This window comes from Ictidomys tridecemlineatus, chromosome 3 (genome assembly GCF_052094955.1).
Source record: "Ictidomys tridecemlineatus isolate mIctTri1 chromosome 3, mIctTri1.hap1, whole genome shotgun sequence".
Taxonomy (NCBI): domain Eukaryota; kingdom Metazoa; phylum Chordata; class Mammalia; order Rodentia; family Sciuridae; genus Ictidomys; species Ictidomys tridecemlineatus.
This window is the reverse complement of record NC_135479.1, coordinates 36,426,746-36,446,297: the sequence shown is the minus strand read 5'-3', so window position 1 is coordinate 36,446,297 and position 19,552 is coordinate 36,426,746. Positions and strand designations below refer to the sequence as shown.

Genomic DNA, 19,552 nt, shown 5'->3' with positions numbered 1-19,552 from the left:
CCCCAGCGTGAGTACAATGGGCTCTGGCAAAGCGAGCTCCTGGTCCAGGTCTCCGGCTCCCCACGACTGCCCCTGAGTCTCTCCCTCTCTCTCGGTTCCCCCCCTCCCCACCACCACCATTTGCATCTTGCCGAAAGCTGGGCCCTTCCCACTAATTTGCATATCTTATATGGCCTAATGGTGGCGATCATGGCAAGTTAGAAGTTTTCTGACTCCTCTCAGAGGAGACTCCCGGACCCCGGGGGAGTAACAGGTGTCTGGAGGCTGAAGGGTGGAGGGGTTCCAGAACTTGGGGCTTGCTGGTGGAACTCCCCTCCACCCTCCTCACTTGCACCCACCCACCCCCTAACCCCCTTCTTTTCCGTCCTTGGAAAATGGTGTCCAAGCTCACATCGCTCCAGCAAGAACTCCTGAACGCCCTGCTGAGCTCCGGGGTCACCAAGGAGGTGCTGATCCAGGCCTTGGAGGAGTTGCTGCCATCTCCGAGCTTTGGGGTGAAACTGGAGACGTTGCCCCTGTCCCCTGGAAGCGGGACAGATCCCGACACCAAGCCGGTCTTCCATACCCTCACCAACGGTCACACCAAGGGCCGCTTGTCCGGGGACGAGGGCTCCGAAGACGGTGACGACTATGACACCCCTCCCATCCTTAAGGAGCTGCAGGCTCTCAACACCGAGGAAGCCGCGGAGCAGCGGGCGGAGGTGGACCGAATGCTCAGGTAGGCAGCAAGCTAGGTGCAGAGTACCTGCCGGCGTCCCCGGCGTCCCCGGCTCCTGGTTTTGAAGGAGCCTGGGTCGACCACTCTCTGGGTCGGTTTTCTACCAGAGAAATCGCCCGCACCCCGGGATGCTCTGCTTCTCTTCCAACACCTGGACCCTTCCCAGTCCCTTAGCCAGGTGACCCTAGGGCCAAAGGCTTCATCTCTCTTGGCCCCCAGGCTAGAGTGGAAAGACCCATGGGCCTTCCCAGTGGGACTGGGACTCGGCCTGAAAGAACCCAAGGTATGAAACCTTTTGACTGGAGGTTTGACCCTGAAGCTGAAGGTGCAGGTAGATGCAGTGATTTTCTCAGGAGCCGAGGCTTGCGACCCCACAAACTTCAGGCCACTCATTTTTCCCCGGCTCGGCCAGGCGTGCCTCTGGAAGAGCAGCGATCTGCCATTCTTTACCAAAGGACTGGCAGCACTGGAACTAGGATCTGGGAGGCCAGCTCTCTGGTGGGCAGTCCCCTCCACAGCAACTATGCAAGGGTCGGGATTTTCTCGAATCCCCACGCCTGTTTAGATTTGTAAAGGGGAACTTTTGCTTGTAGAGTGAGAGTGGACCCGCACGGGGCATAAGAAACCACAAATCTAAGCAAGCCGAGATGGGGTGGGGTAAATTCGGATAAGACCCCTTTCACAAAGATTTGGTCTCAATCTGAGAAAGCAGGGCTTGCACACATCTCGCCACCAGTTCTGCCCCTAGGAGAAGTCAGGCAGGTTGGATGGAGGTCTCTCCGGAGGCCCGGGGTCGTTTGCTGGTCTTCCCCAACCGGCCTACGCTTTGACAGCTAGTTACTAATTATCCAAGGAGCCAAGCGGTTCCCTTAGATTGCACGTCGCTCCCGGGCCACTCAGCTTTGGGAAGGAACCCCTTGCTTGGCCTCAGACACTTAACTGCCACGGCGGGTTCCAAGGTTTCAGGGGCCAGTGCAGAAATCGCGCCGGACTCAAGCGGCCTCGGTCGCACTCCCGCAACGCCAGTTTGGGGTGGGATGTGAACTTGCATTTGAATTTGTGCTCTGAGAATCCGGCGACTTGGATAGCCTCTGGCCAAGGCTATCCAGGGGGACTTCCAGATCCCCCTCCAAAAAAAAAAAAAAGTGTTTTGCTATAATTTGTAGACTGGAGGTTCTTCCCTCGCCTTTTCCCCGCTTGGTGGTGATTTCTCCCCGACCCGGGTTAGGGAGCAGGAAGGTGTGGAGTCGAGAAGGCTGAGTCGGGTCGAAGGAGGAGACCCTTGGAGAGAGTCTGGGGCTCCAGAGCGATCAGAAGGTGTTTAGGGCCTGGTGGACCAACCGGGCTGCCGCCGCCTGCCCTCCCGGCCTAGGCCGTTTGTGCCCGGCCTCAGGCGGCCGCTGCTTATCGTGGCTCCTGGAGGAACAGGGGAAACCAGAGGAGAACTGGGGCGCCCCTCCGCACGCGGTCTCTTTTGGGGCTGGACGCGGCTGAGATGTAACATAAACTGTAGCACGTGGAGTTGGGGTGTTATTAATTTATTTCTATAAATCATCAACAGAAAGATACACAAAGAGCCGTGATTAGGTTGAAACGAGAGGCGGGTTATTCATTGGTGAAGTTGTAAACGCGGCTTAGAAAGGGAAGGAAATAAAAACGCCGACGCGGGCTTGCTCCCCAGGACACACGCACAGCGCTGCGGGGCGCGTCCCCCCCAGGCCTCGGCGCCGCCCCAGGGCCCGCCGCAGCAGCGCGGCTTGATCTCTGCAGCAGCCCGCGGAACTCCAAGGCCGCGGACACCCGCAGGGCCCGGCTGACCGCGAGCCAAGGCCCGGCCCCGGGGTCTTGGGACTCAGCCCGCTTTCCTCCCCAAAGTGGGTTGGGGAGGAGGGCTAGGGGAGGCCGAGATTCTCGCTGAGGTAGGGACGCAGGACAGACCCCGAGGCTGGCCTCCCTTTCCCAGGCGAGCGCTGCCTTCTCTCCACCGCCCCCCGGGAGTGGCCGACTTTATTAAAGCAATTTTTCAAGAAATTGCTAGCGGTTCCCAGGTGATTGCAGAGTTGGCTCCAGAGCGCCAGGCGAATGCATTTTTCCTCCCACCCTGTTATCTAAGGCGGGGGAAAAAAAAAAAGAAGAAGGAAAAGAAAAGATCACTTTGGGGGAGCGGTTGGGTGCTTGGGGAGCTTGGACGCTCCACAAAGGAGATCAGCCAGAAAGGAAAGGTTGGGGACTGCGCGCTTCCCCCGTCCCCGGGTCCCAGCCGAGCGGGCTGCGTTAGGGAAATCGGGTGCTGGCTAGGAAATGGAGTCGGGGCTTCTTCACGAAAGCTTGGCGACCAGGAGTGGGGCCCTCCAGGTCTTTTCTGCTCCTGGGCCACAAAGTCATTGTTTGAGAAGTTGTGTCGCGCGGACAATGCGGGCGCCGAGTCTGGCGTTTGACACCTGCGCTTGGAACACAATGGCTGCGAGCGAGCGCTCCTAGGGAACAGAGCCTTTATCCGCGTGCGGAACACCTGAAAGTGAGCTCTGTTTTTCAAATAAAATTAAAAAAATGTAACCAGCTCTCTGAGCTCTTCCCAGGGAATGCACGTGAATTCTAGGCTCAGAGAGGTATAAAGGTATAATAACTACGCCATCTTACCCCCCAACTCTAGTCTTTTAATTTGTGCTTAAAGGTTGGGCCTCAGTTTATGGGGTTTATTGTGAGCTTTGAAATATTATTATTTATCTAATCATCTCGATCGTTGAGCTAATTCCCTCTTTTCACAGAAACATTCGCACTTGGTAGAACGTTAGGCTATTTCGATAGATTTCTTAGGCACGCAAAAATGAGCACAGGTAAAGAAATTTAAACAAAAGGAAAACAGCCAAAAGAATCTGTTAAAGCGATACAGTATTAACTTTTAAAACCCAAATATTTTTCCCCCTAAGTTTTGAAGCTATTGTTCCTATCTGCTGAAAGTGTTTTCCACCCTAAAAATATCTGTGGAAATAACCGCAAGAAAAAAGTTTTTAAGTGATCTCTGATGTTTACATGAATGTCCATAATTTTGCTTATTACCTTGTTTTTCTCTTACTCGAAGTGAATTCTCCACGTTTGAAACTGGAACTCATTTTATTTGTTTTTGTTCTTGTTTCTTCATTATGTTGTAGTCTTTGGAAATTCTTTTGTAAATACTTGAGAAATTCGTTATTAACTAATATATAATTAATCTGAAAGTTTGCATTCCTCAGAAACATCTCTTTCAAAGCCTGGATTCTCATATATTTAATATCAAGGTCTTGCTAAAATAATCACAACTATGCAAATGCTTATAAAATATCTCCGTTTGATTACTGGAGATCTTTTAATTCATTAAACAAGATTTATTTGACATAGAGGCACCAATTAGAAATAAATGATTATGCATTACAGTAGGGTATCTATTTTGGCCTCTGCTTTAACTCCTGTTTTTATAGATTCATCTGAAACTAATTTTTCCCTTTATTTTTACGTCTTCTCAAAAGGATATGTATGTATGCATGTATGTATATATATATATATATATATATATATATATATATATATATCAACAACATATACTAAAGGAATTTTTAAGTTAACTGTGTAGCTGCATTTTTTAAAATTACCTATGTGAATTAGTTGCTCCTTGAATAATTTTATTCTGTACTATGCATTATCTTCTCTTTTTACATCTTCTATTCAATAAACAAGAGAATATATTAGAAAAGTTGAAAATATTTTAAATAAATAAACCTCAAAGTCAAATACGTGTTTTTTGCACACTTATGTTTATGAGAAATGAAATGTATGACTACATTCCTAGCTCATGCTTGAAATTTGTAAGAAACATTACCTTCCAGGTTCCCTTCCCCTCTCAGAAGAGAAATATAAAAATACAGGAAAGCAAGGCACTTGGGATCATTAATGTTTTACTCCAAAATTGAAATAATTCCTCCTCATTAAGTTTTATTTGGGAAGTGCAGCTGTGGATAATTTTTTTTTTAACTTTACTTGCCTTGCAAGTGGTGTGATTCTTCAATCATGTTATTTTGTGAAAATTTTTCCAAAACACTGAAAGTTATTTGATATTTGGCTAAGAAGTCCTCCTTGCTTCTCAGGAGCTGGAAACATACAATCCACGCCTATTTCATAAGAGACCAAGACCGACTTCTAGAAGGAAATCTGTGCAAGGGAGGTTTAGACAGAAATTAAGTGAATTTAGAAACTGACATGATCTCCTATCATTGTAGGATCAGCCCGCCCCATCTCAAGCTTCCTAGTGGGCCTCTCACTTTTTAAGTCTCTTGAATTACAGGAAAATGAGAGAAAGCACAATAAAACATGGATTTGCTTTCTGCTTCATGAGAGAGAGTGCTGGTGGTCCTTGCTCATTCCTGAAAATGAGCAGTCATCTGTTCTCTGCTGACATCAGAAGGAAAAGAGTGTACTTACTGTTCCAGGGCCTGTAGCTCCTCTTCTGATTAGATTTGACTTTAACCTCACACCTCTCTCAAGGTTGTAGCTTGAACAGGTGGAGAAGGCCATGAAGATGGGTTTTGTATAGAGTATAGGTAGAGCCCTAGCAAGAGCATATTTCTCCCCAGACATCTCCCACCAGCACCCTCACCATCTGCTTCTCTGTCTAGTGAGGACCCTTGGAGGGCTGCCAAAATGATCAAAGGCTACATGCAGCAACACAACATCCCCCAGAGGGAAGTGGTTGACGTCACCGGTCTGAACCAATCACACCTCTCTCAGCACCTCAACAAGGGCACCCCTATGAAGACCCAGAAGCGTGCCGCCCTGTATACCTGGTACGTCAGGAAGCAACGGGAGATCCTCCGACGTAAGTGTTCTTTGCCTGCCTCTGCCTCAATCTGGAGTGATCTGTGTCCTCACTCTGACTTCTGTGGGCTGCCTCGGTTTCCCCTTCATCACGAGATCCATCGTGAGCACTTGGCAAATATAAGGAAGATGGCAGGTGCATTCGACCTTCATAGTTGATATACAGTGGGTTCACTTGTATCATTTTCATCTCTCCCAGCCCCTTACCATCCAGTTAGTTGCTCTGACAGGTCCTTTACCGTGTGCCATGTACCTTGAATATTTTGGTCCTTCTTTCCAATTTCCTTTTCTTTGACACCAAATGATAAAAGAGTGGAATATCTTCCACCAAGTACACCCAGCATCCCCCCATTGATACATGGCCCCAGGCCAGAGTTTCCAGAGAAGTTATTTCATAGCTGTCAATAACTTCCAATCATTCATAATAACTATTCTTTTCCTCCCTGCTGGAAAAAGTATTTAAAAGTAAAGGTGTTTGTGTAGATAAATATATTGCAGAACCTGACCCTGTTCTTTAGAAGGGGAAGTGGTAGGATTGAATCCTGAAGCAATTTAAAGTACTGATGCACATTGACAAACATCAGTAGTTTGGGGATCTCAGCTGGTGACTATCTAATGAAGATTATACTTATGACTGAGGAAGGGCACAATAAAAGTTTCTATGCTTGGAACTTTGACCCATCCATTCATGTTATTCCCACCCTTATCCCCAGTTTTTCTTTCTGTCTCAAGATTTCTTTTATGGAATGATACTGGAAGGAAGGTCTTTGGTTTGAATTCTAGGGAAGCTTGCACTGCGTTGGAATAACAGGGGTACAAATAGCACATTGTCTTTTAATTTTAGGACAGTAACCTTGATATCACACTTTCATAGAGTTTGACCTGGACTACTTCCTAGGAAAATTTTTTTGTCACTTATCTCTCGCAGCACACCATTCTCTGGGCCATGGCTGTATCTCCTTGTCAAGATGTTTATTTCCACCGCTTTCTGGGTAGGGCATTCTCCCCCGCCCCCTTGCTGGATAGTCACTTTGAAAAATCACTAGTTGTTTTATGCTACACACTGCTCTGAAGCAATGGTGACCGTCTTTGTGATCTCAGTGTCTGGTGGAAAGCCCTTCACTGTGGAATGAAAGGTTCTAGGTATTTATCTCATGTGCATGGTGGTTTGCTCTCTGGTTGGAAGCATTACATGGAGTGATGGGAAGAAGCCAATCGAGAACCATTTGTGGCTTGGCAGGGGAGGCCTTTTAAACTATGGGTTGACTTCCATCCACGATGACTAGCTCTGGAAGAATTTGTGTTCCTGACATGAACCAACTCAATAGTTCTTACAAAGTCCAAGAAAAATCTCAGGAGCCACAGTCTCCAGAGGCCCGAGAACTGTTGGGGGCTCACTCTGCACCATCTCTGGTTTGCTGCCTCTCTGTGTTCACTGGGAGTCCCTTCAGAAAGGACAAGGGGGCAGGAAAAGGGTGGCTGGACCTTCTAAAATGGCAGACGTTCCAGATTCTTAAGATGCTCAAGAAGGAGTGATTTACAAAAGATGATGGTAGTGTTTGCAAGGGACTTTCTGTTGTCATTGTTATTGTTTTTAAGTCACAGGAGACATAAAGCTTAAGAAACTTTCCTTTCCTCTGTGAATATCATACACACACCTAATATGAGCCCAACACTATGCCAGGCTGTGGACACACAGGTCCTTTTCTGCAGGGACTTACAATCCACTGAGGGAGTTGAGGTGTTTGGGTAAATAATGACAGCTGCTCTCTAAGAGCTTTTATAAAGGTGTACACAGGGGGCAGCAGGGAAATTACTAAATCACCTGGAGACATCAGGGAGGGCTTCCTAGTGGAGGTGACATTTGAATCAAATCTTGAAGGATGAAGACAAGACACATAGCATGGGATCAGAATTAGGAAGGGAGATGAATAAAAGAAGAACACAAGTGAATGGAGTGAGTGGAAAGAGAAAGAGAGAGGGAAAATTTTTTTTAAAAAGATGATACATGAGAACAGATTTTCATAAAAAACCAAAACTAATAAATGATAATATTCATGGGTCTGTCTGCACACAGAGTCTCCTTGTCTAAACTACCCCCCAAGCCTATAAAGAGATTGTTTAAACCAACCTCTCTAAGTTAATTTTATGGGCAAAGAACATTTCCTACCTCCCTCCCCCTCCCAATGAATCCAAAAGGAAGTGGAGGATTGGAGGTGGCTGGAAGGCAATCTAGTGGGAATCTAGTTCCTCAAGCCCCTGAGGTCAGTAGACCTTGCACCTGCAGGCAAATCCCCCTAGCTGATCCAGGCATGCTCTGGGCCAAACACCATTCAGGCTGCAGCCTCTTGAGGGCAGGTGACTGAGGCAGCCCCCACACTAGGGGAGACTGTGTTTCCCCGACCACAGACAAAGCTTCAGGAGTCAGTTTTATCACCTCCACAGAAGTCAGACTTGAGGAGTTTGGGGGTGTAATTTTTAGGTTTTCTTTTTAGCCATATGTGATTCATAAACTGGTGGTTAGAAGCCCTAGAGTCTCCAGGCTGAGTTTGCATCTTGATTCTTAACCCTCGTCCATGTAATTTGGGACAAGTTGTTTACCCACTCTGAACCTCAATTTCTTCATCTGTAAAATGGAAAGAGTAAGACTTCTCACAGAGAGAGAGTTCTGTGACAATGGGTGGGATGAAAGGATACATTGAGAAGACCTGGTACCAAACTTCACCATAGAAATAGCTCACTACATGTCAACCATGACAACATCTGTTCGTTTCAAATGAAAAAATCTTACATTGATCCCAGGTCCTTGGGATTATCTACATGGGCTTTGGCTATGTCTCAAGAGTGACTCAACAGGTGCCTTGCCAGACCACAGAAAGGAGAGAAAACATGGAGCAGACACCCTGGTCTTGGGCAGGCAACTTCTCTTTCCCCTTTTTGATCATCCCTTAGGTAATTGCACACAGAGAGCGCCATGAAGACCAAATAACACAAGGAGCGTGAAAGCACTTTGGAAAATATGACCACCATAGGAATTTGGGTCATCATCGTTGTCCTGACCAGGGGTTAATGTTCTTAAAGACTGTTTAGTGCCCCTTTGGCTTTCAGCCCAGTCCCATTCCAGAAGTGGGGAGGCCGAGTGACCAGGAAGTTAAGCAACTCATCTGGCACACCACATTATCGCAAGGAGTCAGTGACTTCTTCCTTCTAAATTTACCAGAGACTATTTTAGATCTCTGAAGGCATTGTTGGGCACCAGAGGAAACCGTCCTAAGAAGGCCTGAGAATCATCCAAAAGTGGGTGAGCCCCAAATCAAAGGCACCAGTGACAGTTCAGTCCATCTGCCAGGGAGAGAGTTCATGATCTGGCCGCTGCTTAAGCCAAGGCCCACCCACCTGCAGCTGGGATACTGGGTCCAGGTTGGTTTCCCTGTGATGGAAATGAGATTCTCACAACTGCTGGAGGAAAGTGGACTGAAGGACCACACTGGGAGGGGGTCCTCCCAGTAGAGGGGGTTCAGCTATGAAGTAGTGACTTTTTTGAACCTTAAGCATCTGGGGTCCAGTTGTCCAGAGGAACAGGAAAGAGTACATTTTAAAATGATGGCACAGCCAGGTGTGGTAGCACAAGCCTGTCATCCCAGCGACTCAGGAGAGTGAGACAGAAGGACCACAAGTTCAAGGCTGGTCAGCGCAGCCTAGTGAGATCCTGTCTCAAAATAAAATTTACAAAGGGCTGAGGGTGTAGTTCAGTGGCAGAAGGCCTCTAGGTTCATTCCCCGGTACTGAGAAAAGAAATGATGGTACGTTGAGTCATTATCATAGGGCTCTGGAGGTTGTGGCCACCAATGCTCTGAGACCTGCAGGAGTTACTTGGAATTGAGAAAGAAAAACATCAAGGTCCAGAACCTGGGGACCAGGAGCTAGTAAATGAATTTATTCTATGTCCTTGCTCAACAGAGTGCTTGGCCTCTATGTCTATTCATCTGTAAAAAAGGAATCAATGACCCCTGATGAACTCTGCTTCATGCAGAAGCGAGGAAGAGGACACCATAAATCTCTTTAATAAAGTAGATATCGAATCTTATTTAAGCTGTCATAAAGGGAATATAAAATTTCATAATCTGGACCAAGTTGCCATCTTTTTCCATTCACTCAACAAAAATATGTTTGCCTGGGCCCTGGAAGCAGACAGGGAACACCATTCCATCTATGTAGATCTTTCTCCAACTCGTTGAACCTCATTCCTAGAAAGGGCCTGTGTTTTGGTCTCTGCACTTGCCATCTTTTAGATTTATTAGCAAATCTGTAAGACTTTTCCATCTCGGTTTGTCTTAAATTGACCCCTGGCACCCACATGTACACATACATGCACACACGTACTCTTGCTTTTGAAATTACACTTGAAATCTAAAGTGCATCTTCTCTTCTTAATACAAAGCTCCAGGAATGTTTATTTCAAAGCATCATTTAAAAGGTCTGGGGCTTGGTATTTTTCCAAGAGCTTAGAGAATGCAGATGCCTAGGATATGTGAGGAGACAGGAAAAGTGGGGAGAGGCTATCTGCTGTCTCTGAATGTGTTATGTCAGTGTAAATTGCACCTTTGAGCAGTTTCCCCCTGGGCCTGAGACTGGGCTGGGTTCAACCCCTTGCCATCCATATACAAGAGTTCAGGATGCAGAGTGTTGCTTCCTGTCGGAGGGCCAGGGAACCAAAGGAAAAAAAAAATTAATCTCAAAACAATGGCTGGCTACGTTTGAGCTCCTTCAGGGAAAGAAGGAACCAAGTGGCTTTGCTGGAGCCACTGAGGTGGGGAGTGAGCGGCCTGGCTCGAGGCCTCCCCTCAGGGGCCCCACGTGGAGTCACAGCAGCTTGCAAAGCAGAAGGGAGAGGAATTATGGGGAGGTCTTTGTCCGTCCGTCCGTCCGTCCGTCCGTCCGTCTGTCTGTCTGCTGGGTGAAGGCTACCGGCCCTATCAAATCTACTCCTTTCTCTTTTCAGAGTTCAACCAGGCAGTCCAGAGCTCTGGAAATATGACAGACAAAAGCAGTCAGGATCAGCTGCTGTTTCTCTTTCCAGAGTTCAGTCAACAGAGCCAGGGGCCTGGGCAGTCCGACGACGCCTGCTCTGAGCCCACCAACAAGAAGATGCGACGCAACCGGTTCAAATGGGGGCCCGCGTCCCAGCAAATCTTGTACCAGGCCTACGACCGGCAAAAGAACCCCAGCAAGGAAGAGAGGGAGGCCTTAGTGGAGGAGTGCAACAGGTAACCCCACCAGAAGCCCACCTGTGGACCCAAGATCCATCCCCCCAGTCCCAGGATATTGAGACCCTGATGGTCCAGAGAAGAGTTGACTAAGCGGGATTTCCCAGAACCCCCATTTCAATGTATTGAGAAATAAGTTTGAGAAACATCAGCTGGATACTTAGAGAGTCACAACATATGTTCATAGATGAATAGCTCTGAGAAGTCCTCCAGCCAAGAAACCCATGGAGGGTTGTTGGTGGTTAACCGTGGCATCTTTCTTCTATGGAATACTGTCCAACACTCCCATCAATTCTTATTCTAGAAGATACTCTGGAGAATTTTGGTATAAAATAGGATGCCAGCCAGTGAAGAGAAAAAAAAAAAATTGTTTCTTTGACCTTTTTACAGGCCAGGGCAAAATTATATCTGAGTCACAGATTCTGGCTCTCACCTCTACCAATCGTTGTATACCCATTGGTCCAAAAGGAAACTTGACTGGAGCCTAAGAATTAGTCGGACGTGTTCTTTCCACTCTGCCCACATTGACTCTAATAGAGTTCTTTTTTGTGTTTTAATAACTATGTGTATTTTTAAGAAAGAATTTTTGGAAATCCTCGGAATATCTTTTTGTTTCATCCCTGCCCTAGTCTACCTGGCTCCAGTACTGACTTTCTAAAAAAACCTTCTCTTGACTCTGGCCAGGGCCTGTGGACCCTTTCTTTGTCCCTGGGCTGGGTTGGCTTTGGCAATAGTAGAATGAGGCCAGGAAGCCCAGGCTTGAAGCAGGGAGGCAGAGAAATGGACCTGTGCATGCCACTGGTTCCTCGGGTGTACTGCTGAGAATTCTCGCCACATCTAGTGGTATATAAAAATATTACTCACACCTGGGTTTGGGGTTTAATCATCACTAATAAAACTAGAGACTGGCCATCTCCAGCTGCCCTCCTTTATATCCCACCCAATCTTCCCTCTGCAGGAAGTTCTTGGGTATGAATAAGGAATCTGACTTTCCTGACACCCTTTTGGGGTGTCCAAACCCTAAAAGCCCAGAGGTTCTCTCCTAGTTCTAGGAAGAGACTTAGTCAGAGCCACCAAGGGACTTTGCCTTTTGTGTCATGGGAAGAATGGCAGAACAAGGAGGTGTCAGGAAACCTTACATGGCCCCCTCCCTGAACTAGCTCTCTTCTCATTAGGAGCCACACCAGAGACCCAAGCCCCTGCCTTCCGGGGCAGCACAGCCTACTGTGTGTGTGCCAAGGCCTCCCCCTGGTCATCCTATCAGATAACTACATGGATTGACCTTTTTTCAGGACAGGGTTTTCCCAGCTCCCCATTCAGCCATCCACCTCTGCACACTCCTAACCGACTCCTACAGTTGTATGTCTGGCAAACACTAGGAACTCTCCTTCCTCCCATCCCCTGCCATTCTCACCATCCCCACTCTGTCCATTCCAGGGCAGAATGTTTGCAGCGAGGCGTATCCCCCTCTAAAGCCCATGGCCTGGGCTCCAACTTGGTCACTGAGGTCCGTGTCTACAACTGGTTTGCAAACCGTAGGAAGGAGGAGGCATTCCGGCAGAAGCTGGCCATGGATGCCTATAGCTCCAACCAGACGCACAGCCTGAACCCCCTGCTCACGCACAGCTCCCCCCACCACCAGCCCAGCACGTCTCCTCCAAACAAGCTGCCAGGTAAGCAGGGTTTGGGCCTCACTACACCGGACCTCACCATCCTGGTCCTCCCCGCTGGTCTTATCTGGTTCAAGATTTTTTCCCAAGAAGTAAAATTTGAGGATGGCCTTTGGACTCCCATTGCTGGAATATTCTTGTGAAAAGGGTATGTGGCTCTGATTGGATTTCTTCCAAACCCTTATCAAGCTTTGGGTGTAAGGGATAGCTTGGTCTCCAGGGAGTCCTTTGCTCGATTTAGCCACTCCCGTTCTTCTCCCTGTGTGGCCGCTGACTCAGCTGGTCAGATTCTGCCCCGCAAAGGCTGCATTGTTGGTATCAGGTCCAAGCTGCAGGCAGAGGATTTGCAGACGTGCATCACCAATCCCTGTGATGGAGAATGGCATCCTAGATACCCTCTGCCATCTCCGGTCATGCCCTACACTGGAACTCTCTCTAGCTCCAGCAGGAGAAGCCCAGTGGCCTTTAGGGAAGGATCTGTTAGTGGCAGCCTCTGCTTATAGGCTTTTACTCTCCATCATGGTTAGGGCAAGATCGGTCAATTGAAATCTGTTCAGTGATGAGTTGGCCAAAACTGGCAGACTTCCTACCGTGTGCCAGGCCGAGGCCTGGATTAGGATGTCCGTGCTGTGGGGTTTGGATTTGTCAGAATGGAACCTTACAGCCTCCCTATGGTAAACACCCCTATACTGTGAGTGCTATCTTGGACACAAGCTGGGGCGTCCAGCACTTCTTCACTTTAATTCTTCCAGGAAAGCTGGCTTCCCAGAATTGATGTGCTTATTTGGGTCTGTTTGGTATGCATGTTGACCAAGTGTGGCACAGCCTCCTACTCTTGGTGAAGGCTTGTGAAGGGAAGCCAGCAACGGATTGTAACTCAGGTGGTTCTGAAACCTTTTCCTTCTCTTGCTTGCTAGTTGCCCTTCTGATGGGAAAGGCCTAAGAACTGAGATCTGACCCAAGTGTTGGGGTGACCTTGTTACCGGGACAGGTTCAGAGTCACCCCCTGGGCAGTATATGCAGTATGCAAACATTTGTTCTGAGTGTGCCACACCCATAGCATGGACTCTTCAGTGGTCTCTGGGAACCTGATCGTTCCCAGTGTGAAATAGGAGCCTCATCTGGAGTTTCTCTGGCTCCTGCTTCCACAGAAAGGAAGGGCTCGGGTATACAGAAGAAGAAAATGGGTTATTCTTGAGAGGCAGGGAAGCCCTCAGGAAAACGCTAGCCTCATGGCAAAGAAACTTAGCCTCTTTAAGGCAGTTTAAAGCAGGGTTCAAAGGGCAGGTAGATGGCGTGTGGCCTGCCTGGAGAGGGATGGGAGTACTTGCCCACTGTGGTGATCCACAGGGCTGCCTGGGAGCTGCAGGGGGCGTGGCTGGGGCGAGGAGCATTGTTGAGAAGACAATGGCCATTGTGCTGGGACCTGTGATCTCCACACCAAAGTCAGGGAGCCTGCAAGCCAAACAAAGGCCAGCAGCTTTTTGACAAGCTGGGGTTGTGCTGAGGTCACCATAGGGTCGTTAGCTTAGGCTTTCTGTATCCTGAGGAGAGATACGGAGAACTAGGGCTGCAGGGGCAGGGAGCAGGTACTGGAAACAGAATGGGGGGATGGAGGTGCACAGGAAACACAGCTTGGATACCTCATGGATGAGAATCTGATTCTCTGGAATGTCCCAGAAGTCTGAACCTTTTATATAAGTCATGGAATGATAGAAGCAAGAGGGACTTAAAAGAGAGAAACCGAGGCCCAGAAAGAGGTAGTGATTTGACAAGCCACCAAGCAATGAGAGCAAACAAGGACTGGATCTCAGGTCTGCGGACCCTCATGCTATACTTTCCCCTTAACACACACGTTACCATGTCCCCACAACAGTGCCAGGAACTCACAGCCCTGCCCTCTCAGAACTTGTTCATAGGAAAGATATCACACCAGCATGGCACCCTCACAACCAGCTGGGGATCAGTGTTATCTTTGGTGGCTTCCTGGTTCATTCTAGGGAGGGAAAATCCTACTGCTATTTATTTTATTTTCCTTTCTTTTGGATACCATGGATTGAATTCAGGGGCACTCAACCACTGAGCCACCTCCCCAGCCCTATTTTGTATTTTATTTAGAGACAGGGTCTCACTGAGTTGCTTAGCACCTTGCTTTTGCTGAGGCTGGCTTTGAACTCACAGACCTCCTGCCTCAACCTCCCAAACCGCTGGGATTATAGGCTTGTGAGACCCTACCTAGCCTCCAGCTATTTCTGGAGCAACATTTTTGGGATTTTGTTCCTATTTTCAATGGCTGCTTCTCCTCTGCCATAATTAGGGGCTTATCACAGGAGTCATTTTCCCCAGTCCAGGGACTGGATTCTGTAGGTATAATTTTGAATCTCAGGTTATGAATGTGGCTAATTCACGTAACTTCTCTGAGTTTCCTCTCTTTAAAATAGAGAAGTAGTACTTCACAGTCCGCATGAGGATTAAATGTTTTCAAGTGTGTGAACGCCACTTCCCCAAAAGACCACACAATTTTTATCATCACTCCTATTAGGTTAAATAAGCAGTCGTAGAAAGAATGCCAAGCAGCAGAACACTATGTTTTTTTTTGTTGTTGTTTTTTTTTGTTGTTGTTTTGTTTTGTTTTGTTTTTTACTTTCACACGCTGGGACATTATTTCTAATAATGAGATATATGAGATATATCCTGCCCCTGGACTGGAAGCAGAGGCAGCTGCCATGCTAGTGCTTATGGTGCAGGATCAGAGCACTGTGTCCCCATCTCAGGCTGCCGGGATGGCACATGAGCTTCAATGGGGCTCCTGGGTAATAGGCCCAGGGTAGGTGGACAGCAGGTTGGAGCCCAGTGCTCAGAGAAGGCTTTGGCTGTAGCCACAGCTAAGGTGTGATCTCTAACTAAGCCCAAAACATAAAACTGAATGCAGAATACCAAAAGAACTCTGTGATCCTGAGGCAAGACCAATACCCAGAGTCAGTGTTAGCAACCTCTAAGTCTCATACCCCCGACTCCCCACCCTGTCTCCTCTGCAAACACCAGCACCTGAGCTGGGAGACAAACCTTTCCCCTAGGGAGGCAGAGCATCCTTTCCCTTACTGAGTCCTTCTCTCCCAGCCACGCTTACTGCCTTGTGGCCCGCTTGCCCAAGATGACCACAGTGTGACCCTGGTCCTGGAATGTCCGGCACAATAGGGGTGGCAGGAGGAGCACTTTGCCTCTGTCAGCGGCTGATTGGTTACAAGGTGCCCTACAAACACATTGTCAGCAGAATCAGCTGTTTTCAGCGTTGGCCCTCCTCGGCTTTACAATCGCACACCAGCATGCAGCCAGGGGTTGTCATGGCTTTGTCTCCCTTATGCATGCTTAATTGACAATTAAGTTGGGGCTTTGAACCAGCCTGGCTGCTTCTGATGGGCCTTCATCTTTCCAGGGAGTGTCACAGGGGCACCCTTTGTCTACTCTTCTTGGGGGCCTGAAGTTACTGTAGCAGGCTGCAGGCAGCCATTTATCTTGAGCCTAGAAGGCCTTTATCTGCTCCCCCCTCATCCCAGCTCTCGCCAGCAGGAGCTGTCCCTGGTTATAGGCCCCATGACAGCCTATTCTGAGGCCATTGAGCAGGCTCGGAGTGATGGCCTCCACCTCCATTCTGGAGCTGAATCAAGAGAAAGGCCCCTAAAAGGTCAGAGGGCAGGGCGGCGGCAAGAAAAAGGACTGGTTGGAGACTGGTGCTGGTATTGATTGGCTTGAGGAGAAGGAGGAGGAGGAGGAGGAAGTTGGAGTGGGATGGAGGCTGGGCTAGCCTTGGCCCAAACCGCAATATCTGCTGCATGATCTGGGGTGTCCTTGCTCACTGTACATTTCGCTCCAGTCCCCAGATAAGTCACCTGGCCACTGCCTCAAGGAGACAAGGGTGGGACAAATCATCATCCTTCACTCACCCATACATCCTATCCTCACCTTTGGGTTGAGAGGTGGGAGCCCATTGTCCTGGAAAGAAAATGAGGCACAGGGAAAAGACAGAACCTCTCCAGGGTAGCTCTGAGGTATCCTGAACCTCAGCCTCTTTCCCTTAAAGGAGACGGTGTTTCTGCAGCTGCTTCTCCCTCCCTTTGACCTCTATTTGTCCCATTCCCAGCCCAACCAACTTGACTTCCCTGACTTGAAATCAGAACTTGCAAAACAGTGCCTGCCTCCCCTCGTCCTCCTTCATACCTCCTCTCAAGTGACCTGCAGGAATCTGACCTTGGGTCTTAGACAACCCTGACTCTGGGCCAGGTTGCCTGTGAGGATGCTGTTGTTCTCTCTGACACAGAAATATACAAGACTTAGGGAAACCTCAAAAGTACCCAATGGCAAGATGGTAAAGAATTCCATCAGCTAGTGTTGATTGAGTGCTTCCTGGGTACCAAGCCCTGGCTGAGCACCTACATGCATCATCTTATGTAAGCTTCACACAGCCTTGCAGGGCAGAGACCATCTGCACTGGTATCCCTATTTCGCACTCAAGGGAAGTAAGATGATTAGGGTGTAATTCCCCAAGTTCAGAGAGTTAGTAAGTGGTGGAGGCAGGTGTTGAGCTGTTATACGCCGCCCATCTCTCTTTGCTTTGAATGACAGGGGCTGTGGGAGAATATGACCAAAGAGATGGTAAGGATCCCCAGCCTGGCTAGTTTACTATTTCCTCCCCAACTGTTCCCCCAGGGGGATTCTGTGGGAAGAAATTGAAGCCCCCTCTTCCACAGCTCATCCCCACATGTGTGGAGAGTTGAACTGCCCTTGCATTCGGGCCTGTCTGGGGCACTAAATGCCTTAACAACTTAATGGGGGCCTCTGAGACAGTGCGGGCACCTCAGCTCACCTCTGGGAGCTCCGCCCCCTCCCTGGACAGCAGACAAGGGGAGGGAGTTTATGAGGGTAGTTGTAAAAATATTCATTCAGCAGCAAAGGTTCTCAGGGTAAATGAGACCCATTGTCCCTAAGTTGCAGATTATTTCAGTTTGGAAGAGGGACACATCCTGTCATGGGTTGTGCTGCTGTAGGAGACACTTTCATATTGACTTGGGGTTCCATGGTGGACATGGCTTCAGTGTTTTCCGGCTAAGGGACTTTATCTGATTGCCATTTTATCTCTTGAATTCCAAGGTCATTTTATCTTGCGGGTGCCACCCCATTGGCTCCCACTAGATTGGAGAAGACAATCGGGATATTAATGAGATTAAGAGGCCCAGCCTTCAATGTATTCTGCTGTCAGCCTCCCCTGATAGGGGACTATCCCTGGTCTGCATACAAAGAAGCCAGGCTGCCGGGCTGGTGGAGCTCTGACCTCTGTACAGATACCGGACTCCTGTCACTGAAGGCAACCCCTGGCCATGTCTAATCCCTCTGAAGGATCCTTAGAGGATTCAAGGACTTCTCACCAACCCCAGTCTGCTCTGAGGAGGAAGGAAACTTCCTGCAAGCACAGAGCTCCAGCCTGCAGCTTATGGCAGAAGTGCTCTTAGGACCTGTTTGTAAAAGGTGTGATGGGAAGTGACAGGAACTTAGAGAGAATTAAGCACTAGAGGTGCAGAGAGAGGCAGAGATCTGTGCAAGCCTTTGAAGCCACCTGCTTAATGGGAAGGCACAAGATCTGGCCTTTTGCCTCCACTCACTTTTCAAAGGGAAGTAAAAACACAAATGAGGAAGGAGAGGGAATATGTGTGTGTGTGTGTACATATATGTATATAAATGTGTACATAATGTACACACATGCATGTGTGTGTGTGTAAATATATAGTTACATATAAAACATATCCCCCAAATAAAATAAAGTCCTGTGAAGCTCTCAGTCCTGGTAATTATCCTGGCTGTTCACAAGTACTCTAGAATAGGGATCAGCAAACTTCTTTGGAAAGAGCCAGAAAGTAAATATTTTAGACTTTTCAAGCCATGCTATCTCTGTCACAGCCATTCAACTGACTTTGTGGCACAAAAGCAGCCACAGACTGTATGTAAACAAATGAGTGTGGCTGTCTTCTAGTACAACTTTGTGGAGCTGAAGTTTGAATTACATGTAGTTTTCATCTATCATGATATATTCTTCTTTGATTTTTTTTTCATCCATTTAAAAATGGAAAAACCATTCTTAGCTTATGCATCATATAAAAACAGGCTGCTTTGACCAGCAGACTACAGTTTGCTGACACCCTCCTCCCCCAGCACATGCCCACTTTGGGACAATGGTTCATACACTTTGACAATCTTTAGAACCACTTGGGGACCTTCTAAAAGTCCCAGTGCCTAGGTTGCAACCCAGCCCTGTGAAATCAGAGTCTCTGGGAGTAGGACTAGGCATCAGTAGTTGTTGAAATTTTCCAGGTGAGCCCAATGTGCAGTCAAGTGTAACCCACAGTGTTACAATGCATTGCTTATCAACTGGGCATGTGTTCAAATGCAGATTTTGATTCTGTAGGTATTGGGTGAGGTCTGAGTTTCTGCATCTTGGTGCTGTTGAAGAGGGGTGTTCCAGGGTCCACACTTTGAGTAGTGAGTATCTTGGAGGTACGCAATTAACAACTAAGCTCCCTTTGTCTCCCAGTCTACCATTGCCAAATGATCACCAACTCTGACATTTAATATGCACTGAAGATACTCTGGGGAAAGACTCTTAAAAAATACAGTAGGCATGGCAAAATCAGAAATCCAACCTTACTTTGGCCACTTCTGTGTGACCCTGGACAAGTCTCCAAAATCTCTGTGCCTCAGTTTATTGATGTATACAGTGGGAATACCTACTTGGGCACATGCTGAAAGGATTAATAGGATGAAGTATGTGTATATGTATATGTAAGTTACCCCAGACATAGCAGACCATCATAGATGATAGCTATTATCATTTCTTGCTGAGGCTCATGTTTTGTTTTGTTCTTTGGGGTTTTTCCCTTTCCCCATCTCTCTTCAAGATTTCATTCAATCCTTTTTGTTTTGTTTGTTTGTTTCTTTTTTGATAATGCTGAGGATTGAAGCCACAGCCTTGAACATAGCAGGCCAGCGCCTCACACAGA

General features: G+C 47.9%; 1 protein-coding gene across 13 annotated transcripts in view; it reads left to right on the top strand.

The window, feature by feature from the left end:
* Positions 1-190: 190 nt before the first annotated feature.
* Hnf1b (HNF1 homeobox B) overlaps positions 191-19,552 on the top strand; it is a 52,163-nt gene continuing 32,801 nt past the window's right edge. For 4 of the 13 annotated variants that reach the window (XR_013436181.1, XR_013436184.1, XR_013436182.1 and 1 more), the window contains exons 1-4: positions 199-718; positions 5,368-5,567; positions 10,569-10,833; positions 12,271-12,506. Coding sequence is in view for 7 of the 13 variants with exons in the window: in XM_005321507.3 (XP_005321564.1) it covers positions 375-718; positions 5,368-5,567; positions 10,569-10,833; positions 12,271-12,506 (1,045 nt within the window). In the remaining 6 variants the exon portion in view is untranslated. Of the gene's footprint in view, positions 719-5,367; positions 5,568-10,568; positions 10,834-12,270; positions 12,507-19,552 lie in introns of all 13 variants that reach the window. The other 9 variants (XR_013436185.1, XM_078042423.1, XR_013436186.1 and 6 more) reach the window with 7 other exon arrangements.